General features: G+C 54.4%; 1 protein-coding gene across 1 annotated transcript; it reads right to left on the minus strand.

Moving 5' to 3' along the window:
* Positions 1-525: 525 nt before the first annotated feature.
* On the minus strand, positions 526-9,295 carry Adck4 (aarF domain containing kinase 4). Its single transcript, XM_013032623.1, has 10 exons — positions 9,151-9,295; positions 8,937-9,022; positions 7,563-7,703; positions 7,392-7,473; positions 6,685-6,761; positions 5,928-6,065; positions 5,711-5,818; positions 4,317-4,382; positions 1,970-2,056; positions 526-1,283 (listed from the first exon to the last, which is right to left on the minus strand). Exons 1-10 carry the CDS (start codon positions 9,293-9,295, stop codon positions 981-983), a joined length of 1,233 nt encoding a protein of 410 aa, XP_012888077.1. The 3' UTR covers positions 526-980.
* Positions 9,296-9,746: the final 451 nt, after the last annotated feature.

Genomic DNA, 9,746 nt, shown 5'->3' on the forward strand with positions numbered 1-9,746 from the left:
GCGGCCGACTGTCCTCAAATCTTCCCGTAACCCCGGGCTCTCCCGGCCTGGCGGGGGCGGGCAGAAACGGTGACGAGGCGCTTTTCACCCTGAAGCGGGGGACGGACCCCTGCGTCTGGGAGGGCGGGGTGCGCCAGGCTCGAGCCCGGGGGAGGTCCGGGACGGGGGGGGGGGCTGGCCCGCTGCCCCTACTCCCACCCCCACCCCTCATCCTGTGGGTTTGGCCAAGCAGCTGGCGAGGGCATCTGAGCCCATTAGCAAAGGCGAGGTTGCTGGGAGTAAGAAGGGACCAGGGGCCGGGAGGCCAGAGGCGGTGTGTGGGGGTGATGGGGGGCGCTCCTCAGCTGCCACAGCCCTTCGAGCAGGTGGTCAGCACATGAGGGGGGGGCAACAGATGGCCCAGGCAGGGCTTTTAGACAAGGGGGCTTGGGGTGGGGGCTGACCATCTGCACCTGGAGGCCTCCCGAGAGCTCCTCCCCGTTCAGTGCAGAGAAAAAGAGCTGGGGGAAGGAAGGGGAGGGGCGCCTTTATTCGGAGGGAAGGTGCAGACCCCCATCCCACCCCCCCAATACACAGGCTGGAGCCCGGGGAGCGGGCAGCTGGAGGAGTTTGGGAGGTTAAGGTAAGGGGCGCCTCTGCCAACCCCTATCTTCCCTTTTCACGCCGGATGGTGGGAGAGCTGAAGGCATGCAGGGGGACGCAGGGCTCCCTCAGATGGTGGCAGAAATCCGTTAACTGGCTCCCTGGCTTGGAGTTCCCGGATGCCAACTTTGGAGTGGGAGGAGCTAATCTGGGTGCTCTCTAGCCCCCAAAGTTCCTGAGCTCCAGGGTTAAGAGGGGTGTGTATTTCCGGGGGGAGGGGTGCTCTTTGACCAGGACAAAGGGGGAAGGGAGAAGAGCCGTAGCAGTGGGTGACCCCCACTATGGTGCTGTTCCCCAGCATGGAAGCTGTCATAGATCCCAAGAGAGGTCTGCTCTGGTCAGGAAGTTGGGGCCAATGGCTGTGCGTGGTGCCTGGCCCAGTAGCGGTGGTAGATGTCATGGAAGAGGTCCCTGCAGGCTACGTGGGCTTGGAGGCGGGAGCAGGCCAGGAAGGCCCCTGCCAGCTTGCGGTGGAGGGCGTAGGTTTCTTCCGGTGGCGGGCGCAGCCGGTGCTGCAGGAGCACAGGGATGAGGCCCTGGATCCGGCGTGCTGTGTCACCTGCCCCAAAATTGTAGGGGCCAGGGGCAGCAAAGGGCTCTCCCAGGATCATCACTGCTTCCACATGGGCATTGGAGAATGTCTAGGGGTGGGGACAGATGTGCGCAGAGGGACATGAGAGCCCCACACTTTGGGAGGCAAGAGAGACCTCAGCAATCTGGAGTCTCCAGTGCAAATGCAAGCCCCCCACTTCCCTAAGAGCATGCCCTAAGTACATAGTAGCCTGAACCTACTCCAAAATAACCGTGCTTCCTCAGGACTTCTTACAGACAAGGAGTCCTCCACTCCTGACCCCCAGAATCAACCCCTGCACCCCACTTAGAAAGGCAAGTAGTGCCTATTTTCCAAGGTTTTGTGTGTGCATGCACATGCAGTTCCTGGGACTTGAACTCAGGGCCTGAGTGTTATTCTTGAGCTTTTTTGCTCAAGGCTGGTGCTTTACCACTTGAGCCACACCCTCACTTCTGGCTTTTTGTGGCTAATTGAGGCAAGAGTCTTACAGACTTTTCTGTACTGCCTGGCTTTAAACCACGATCCTCAGATCTCAGACTCCTAAGTAGTTAGGATTACAGGTGTGAGCCACCAGTGTCTGGCCCAGTGGTTCTTTTATAGTCAGACAGCTGTTGTGGATGCCTCCCCAGGCCCACTTCACCAGGGTAGAAATATACCTTCCATATTCCCTAGTAGACAGGGGGCTCCCAACTGCTGCTCCCCATAGACCCCAGTGACCTCCACCCACCCAACCACTATTCCCTAGTGTCTCCCAACCTTGGTTTCAAAGCCTGTGAGGAATTTTAAGTCCCGGGATTTCTGCAGGACACGGTCTCTGTCTCCATCAGCTGCAGCCTTCACCACCTGGATAGATGGGTGTTGGGGAGTCAAAGGCCAGTGAAGAAGCCAAGGAAGGTTCTAGATCAAAGGAAACACCTGAACTCTGGCACCACTTGTAATGCAGCATAGGGGAGGCAAAGATGAAAGAGAGTTCCAGGCCAGCCTTGAACAGTGAAACTGCTGTTTACAGGAGTCTGGCAGGTGCACGGGTCCATACACAACCCAACAAGGATGGGACACTGGGGTCCCAATTGGGTTCAGTTACCCAGGGCATAGGGCCCGGGCACTCAGGATGCCCTGGGCACACCTGGCCTCAGCAAAGCAGCGGGTGTAGAGCTGAGCCCCTCTCCAGCCTGGAGGAGGGAGGCTGGCTCTGAGATCGGAGGCCAGGCAAGCCACCCACCTGGTGAGCCTCTGCTTTCCCAAGGAGAAGCCTGGATCAGGAGTGTTCTGGTCCTGGGGTGGTTGTGGACACACTCAACACAGGCTTGTGTGCAAGGAAGCACTGTGGACAACCCAAGCTGTTCCTCTTATTATGGGATGTGAAGAAACGGGCTCAGTGTGGAACTGGGTCCCCACTGTGTGGTCCTTTCTTGAGGGGCGGGGGAGTCCAGGATGAATCTGGCATTCTACTCCATTTCAGCAGTCCCCACCTCCCCCCAACCTGTGCCTGTCTGGCCATCTGTTAGGCCTTGGTCCCTGGGGGCCCATGTGACTGGGCAGTTTTAAACTCAAAAAAGCTACAGAGGCCTGGGAGGTTGTTGATGGGTGGCTCTGACTTTGTGTGGCCTGCAGAAGAGATCCAAAGGACCATGGGGGGGGGGGGGGGAAGATGACAGGGAAGAAAGCTCTCCCCCGCAGCTTCCAGTTTATTCACTCCCATGGACTGCCACTAGGCATCCCAGTGCCACCCAGCAGGCTCCTGTGCCCATCTCCACAGCCTCCCGGCTCCAGACCCCTAGTTTCAGAGGGAGTTTCTTTTCTTCCTTTCAGTCCTTCTTTCCTCCCCCCCCCCAATACTGTCCTGAGGATTGAATTCAGAGCCTCATACTTGCTAAGCAGGTACTCTACAATTTCAATCACACAATCAGCCTTTTTTTTTCCCCCCTACAGTTATTCAGATAAAGTCTCTGGCTATTGCCTAGGGCTGGCCTTAAATCCCATCTTCCTACCTCAGCCTCCAGCACAGCTGGGATTACAGGCTTGGGTCACCTCCCCTGGCCAAGACTGTATCTTTCCAAATCCTCTGGGTAGCTTCCTAGAACTCCAGATAAAGTACTGACCTCTGGGGCCCAAAATGATTTGGCTATGTGGGCAGCTGCCTGGCCAGTGAAAACAGCATCAGGTAGGATCAACACCGGCCCCACCCGGATGGCCTGTGGGAGGCTCAGCGTCTTAAGTCTAGCTTCCGACTAGAACCTGCATTTCATAGTATCAACAGCATCCATACACACAGAAAAGTCTGGAAGAGCTTTGACCTCTGCACATATTGTTAGCTGGAATCCCCTTCTAGCCTCCTCCTGATTGCTCCTCTGCACCTTTCCTGGCTGCTCCTCCAGGAAACCTTCCACCACGCCCCAGGGTAGTTTCCTGTTGTCTCCTAACCCCGCATTTGATCTCTCTGCCCTCTACTGCCTGTGAGCCCCACCACAGATGAGCTCTGTGAAGGTAGGCCTGAGTGGGCCCTAGGTCCCTGGTGTGTCCTTAGTAGCATCAGGACAGAGCTGGACACAGATGGTTTCACCTAGATGATTAGAAGACTAGATGAATGTCCAACCTTTAGATACTCACCAGACAGTGTTTTCTGAGGCCTCTGGGACCAACTGACCCTGATGGGTGTGTGTGTGTGTGTGTGTGTGTGTGTGTGTGTGTGTGTATGACAGAGTAGGTGAGGAAGTGCTTCCTGAGGCCAGAGCAACCTGTAGGCAGAGGCTGGACACAGGCACGGACAAGGTGGACATCACAGGCTCTCACGGCAAGGGCTGGGATGGGGACTCTGGACCCAGACTCCTGAAGCGCGCCTCCCAGGCCTGCAGGGATGTGAGACACCCCCTCTCCAGGCCCAGCAGCCTTACCTGTAAATGACCCCGAGGAGCTGCTGTGCACACAGCCTCACCACAGGGCCTGGCATACTATGAAGTGCTTGATATTTATGAGCTGCTTTTTTTTTTCTTGCCAGTCCTGGGGCTTGCACTCAGGGCCTGGGCACTGTCTCTGAACTTTTGCTCAAGGCTAGCGCTCTACCATGTGAGTCACGGCGCCACTTCCACATTGCAGGACTTACCTCGATGTAATGATCTGTGAACTCGGTCCCAAATTCCCGGCTTGCACCAAAGTCCAGCAGGGTCACCTGGGAACAAGGATGTAGGGTAAGAAGAATGTGGGGGGACCCATTCACATGTGCCTCCCGCCCCCCTCCGCCCCGCCACTGTCTACCAGAGCAGCAAGTACCCAGCTCTCTCTCTTCATTCCTTACCGTTGCTCTAGCCACAGTCCCCACCTGGCTACTGGAAACCTCCAGTTTCAACACTTCCCAGTCACCCCAGCATGGCAGCTGAAGGGGTCTGGCTTTCATTTTCTTTCAGTCCTGCTTAGTTTTCATTCATTCATTACAGTGAGGTCTAGCTATGTATGTAGTAGCTCAGGCTGGCCTTGGACTCATGATCCTTCTGCCTCAGACTCTCAAGTGCTGGGATTACTGATGCACACTATCATATCCAGCCCTATTTTCTTTTATTATCTACTTTAGGCCCAGAAAAATCCAGAGAATAAGATATATAGAAAAGCAAATGAACACAAATCCTACCACCCAGCTGGAAATATAAAATACTACCCAAATAGGTAGAATCTTCTTGTACTCCACCTGGGGTCCCCATATCTTTGGGTGTTTTGTTTTGTTTTAGGGTCATTACTTTCCTGAAACTATTATTACAAATTACTTCTTAAAGTTCTCAGGCAGGGCTGGGAAGGTGGCTCAGTGGTACAGTGCTTGCCTCACATGCAAGAGGCCCTGGGTTTGATTCCTCAGCACCACATAAACAGAAAAAGTCGGAAGTGGCGCTGTGGCTCAAATGGTAGAGTGGTAGCCTTGAGCTGAAGAGCTGAGGGACAGAGCCCAGGCCTAGAGTTCAAGCCCCATGACTGACTGACAAAAAAAAAAGTTCGGAAGTGGTGCTGTAGATCAAGTGGTAGAGTGCCAGCCTTGAGCTGAAGAGCTGAGGGACCGCGCTCAGGCTGAGTTCAAGCCCCACTACCGACAAAAAAATAAATAAAGTTCTCATTCATGTGTTTCTATGTATCACCTCCTGGAGTTAGAGAAACACTCCCCAGGGAATGCCCAACCTGACCTCCTGGGTACCCAACCCAGGGCAGGCTGGGGCAGGCACATCTCCTAGGGTCCCACAGCCTCCCATATCCTCCCCCATCTCAGTGCCCTGAGTTTCTGCATCCAGGTACCAAGCAGATCATCACTGAAGGAAATGACATGACATCATTATGGCCAAAGCAGTTAGACAGGAGTCACCCTCTCCAGCTTTCTTCCCAACCATCACTGCAGGGAAAAGGGCCAGCCAGCCTGATGTGTGTATAGTAAGGCACTCCTGTAGTGAGCTACTGAAATACTGGGGACTATTTGTTACAGCAGCAACTGTACCCTAGCTCCCATTACAAGGAACCAACCTGGTGGCTGGAGGCATCGTACAGGAAATTGGCCCAGTTGGGGTCGGTCTGCATGAATCTGAACTCAAACAGTTCCCGCAGACACAGCCTCAGGAGCTGGAAACAAATCTGGGCAGGGAGAAGTCATCTCAATGCTGTGCCCCTGCAGAGCCCCCTGGCTTGGCCAGGGAGCCTGGGCCCAGCTGGGCTCTCCCTGTTGTCCCACAAAGCACTGTACCTGGTTCCGGATGTCCTGGCTCAGGCCCTGGCACTGATCCAGAGGGACACCTCCAGCCAGCTCCATGGCCAGCACCCGCCTGGTGCACAGCTCCTTCACCACAGCTGGCACCCGGAAGAAGGGGTCATCTGTCAACAGCTGCCTGGGGCAGGAGGAAGCAGAGTAAGTGGGACATCATGCTTTAGACCTGAGGGTAGGTCTGAGTTGGCCTTCTTTTCTGACAAACCCTTCAGGAAGTCCTCTTCCTCTGGGTGATAGCTGACGTTGAACCAGTACCTCTGCACTTCCCACTGTGCTTTATTTACCCTTCAACTCAGTGTTGCTGGAGACCCAGCGACTACTTCCTATCAGAAGGATTATAGATGTGAGAGCTTGAACTCTGGGCCTGCGTGCTGTCCCTCAGCTTCTCAGCTCAAGGATAGGGCTCTACCCACAGCATTACTTCTGGATTTTTCTGTTTATGTGGTGCTGAGGAATCAAACCCAGGGCCTCTTGCATGCGAAGCAAGCACTCTACCACTGAGCCACCTTCCCAGCCCAATCCTTCAGGTCTTCTGAATAGGGTGATAAAATCCCAATTCTATCACTCCTGTGCAGAGGATGTGCTGTGTATATGCTACCTGCACATTAGTCACTCAGTAGCCAGCTCAGCTTTCAGTCTGACTCTCATCTCATGGTTTTCCACTACCAGAGGCTGGAGGGGCAGCCTGGGTGGAGGGGGCACCCCCTATTCCGAGGCCTGTGGGAAGTCAGCTCACCGGAAGTTCTGGGCACACGCCGCCTCCCGACGGTAGTCGCACTCCCAGGCCAGCTCCTGCTGCAGGCTCTGCAGGCTCTGTTCAGCAAACAAGCCTGGGGGATGGCATCCAGGTCAGCCGGGGATAGCCACAGCCTGTCCCCTTGCTCCCGACACACAGCCCAGTCTGCCTCTCTCACACCTATGTTGCCACCATCCTGCCCACACCTGGGGCTCTTTGGAAGTCTGTGGATTGGACTGTCGGTCATATGCACCCTGGATCCGAGCCGTCACAGACATACAACTTGACTTCCTCCCTGCCTCTGGTTCATGCTCTTGTCTTGCTTCTGGCTCTCATCTTGCTTCTGGGCCTGTCTCTGTCTGGCTTTCTGCTGGCTTCCGTAAAGTACAGCCTGCTCCATCTTCCACAGGCATGTCTTCCATGCCTGGAGACAAATGCGCTGCACCTCACCCTGAGCCCCTACTCTGCTTGCTTGGCTGCGTGGAACCTGCAGTTCCTTTTCCTGAACTGTGCATGCTCAGTGTCTGTTTCTGCGTGCAGTCTCTGGACTGTCATGTGCCCTCTTCTCACTCTCTGATCAGCATGTATTCTGTGTCACACAGGTGCACACACGCATACCTGCAGGCATATCCAGCCTTCCCTGCCCAGAAACCTGCTTCCTTTCCTCAGGTACCCCTACTTGGCTGGGGACAGAGTGGGCACCTCACCCTCGGGCAGGGCTGTGCTCATCTTCAGCACAGCCAGCAGGTTCTGCACGTCACTCTGGATGCTCTGGGCGACACCAGGGTACTGCAGGATAGGGGGGGCAACTGAGCGTCACATCTCTGGAACAGCAGGGTGCCTGCTCCCCCACCCTGCAATCCAGCCTCACCACTCACCTGAATCTTCACAGCCACTTCTGTCCCATTCCTCAGCATACCCTGGTGCACCTGCCCGATTGAGGCAGCGGCAAACGGCACCTCCTCCAGGAAGGCCACCTTGGTCTGCCAGTCCCTGCCCAGCTCTTCTTCTAGAACTCTCTGGGGGGAGAGGGAGGAAAGTGGTCATGACAGTCACCATCATGGTCATAGCCTGCTGAGTTATTTCCAGTGAGCTGAGCTAGCCCATCAGTAACCCTGACTGCTATCCTACTTCACAGATGGAGAAACTGAGGCTCAGGAATTAAGTGCCTTGCCAAGGTGACCAGGCAGGCACTGCCAGATGGGGTGCTGAGCCCAAATCTCTATTTCTTTTTTTTTTTTCGCCAAATCTGTATTTCTTCCTTGCCTGTGCAAGTCTTGTGGAGACTGCTTGATAACTATGATTTTTGGGGATGGTACCAGTACTAGGGTTTGAACAGGGCCTATGAGCTGTCCCCCAGCCCTTTTGTGTATGTGTGTGTGGGGGGGGCACTGTCCTTGAGCTTCTTTTCAACCCAAGGCTAGTGGCTTAACCACTTAAGCCACAGCTCCACTTCTGTGTTTTTGGTAGTTTATTGGAGATCAGAGTCTCACAGACTTTCCAGCCCGGGCTGGTTTCTAACTACAAATCTCAGATCTCAGTCTCCTGAGTAGGTAGGATTACGGGCACATGCAACTGGCACTCAGCTGTACTTTGTTTTTTGAGATAGGTTGCCCTGAGTTTATCTGGCCTAGATCTCACGATCCTCCTGCTGACCCTTCACATAGGGTGGCAGAGGCAGTTCTAGGTTCTTCATTATAAATTACCTAATGATTTATTTCACCCTAGGAAATGTGTGTGTGACTACTATTCTATTTCTCAGATGAGGAGACTGAGGCCCAGAGAGGTCCAGGCAGGTGTGTGGGAAAGAGACAATGACAGGTAGCGGAACCCTAGCTCTTGCTGCCTGGCTAGAGCACTGAGTGACATCTAGGACTAAACAAAGCACCCATCTTTTTTTTTTTTTTCTTCCAGTTCTGGGGCTTGAACTGAGGGCCTGGGCACTGTTCCTGAGCTTCTCTTGCTCAAGACTAGCACTCTACCACTTGAGTCACAGCGCCACTTCTGGCTTTTTCTGTTTATATGGTATAAGGAAGCAAACCCAGAGCTTCCTGCATTCTAGGTAAGCACTCTACCACTAAGTCACATTCCCAGCCCATTGTGCCCTCATTTAGCCACAGTAATGCCACTTGGAAATTCTCATTTTACAGCTGAAGAAACTGAGACTGCCAGTCAGGCAATGAAGTATGTATGAAGTATGTGGGGGGGGGGGCGGAGAGGGGAGGACAACCGTAGGTATGGAGCAGACTCACCAGCATCTGCCATCGGGGCATGAAGTCGGCGCTCTGGCGGACCCGCTCGAAGATGTGTTGTAGTTGGGGGCTGATGAGACTGTTGTCTTAGGAGACAGTGGGGCAGGGGAACGGTGAGGGAGGAGGCAAGGTGGGGGGGAGGGCATGGGGAGGATCTGAAACCAGTTTGTTGGTGGGTGAGGTCAAGGGTCAGGGTTCAAGGATCATGCAATACCCTGGATGCTGAGCATTTGGCCAACCTTGAGGGCGGCCCCCCGAACTGTACACAAGGTCTGCACAATCCGCTCCGCATTGGCCTCGGACAGGAAAGGGTTGGAGCCAGGCCTAGAGCCGTCCTCTGGGGAGGAGAGGATAACCATTAGCATTACAACCAGGATGGCTCAAACCAGAAAGGCAATACCAAGTGCTGGCACAGACAGGGGTGTATGCTGGCACACACCCTTTGGGAGGGTTCCAGAAAAGCACTTGCCTTTTTTTTTGTATGGAGCTTGAACTCTGGCCTGGGCGCTGTCCCTCAGCTCTTCAGTTCAAGGCTAGCATTCTATCACTTGAGCCACAGTGCCACTTACAGTTTTCTGGTAGTTTTTATTGGAGCTAAGAGTCTCAAGGACTTTCTTGCCTGGGCTGGCTTTGACTCATGATCTTAGCCTCCTGAGTAGCTAGGATTATAGGTGTTAACCACAGGCACCTGGCAGCACACACTTTTTTTTTTTTTTTTGGGTCCGGTCATGGGGCCTGAACTCTGGGCCTGGGTGCTGTCCCTCAGCTCTTCAGCTCAAGGCTAGTGCTCTACCACTTGAGCCACAGTGC

This window comes from Dipodomys ordii, unplaced genomic scaffold (assembly GCF_000151885.1).
Source record: "Dipodomys ordii isolate 6190 unplaced genomic scaffold, Dord_2.0 Scaffold156, whole genome shotgun sequence".
NCBI lineage: Eukaryota > Metazoa > Chordata > Mammalia > Rodentia > Heteromyidae > Dipodomys > Dipodomys ordii.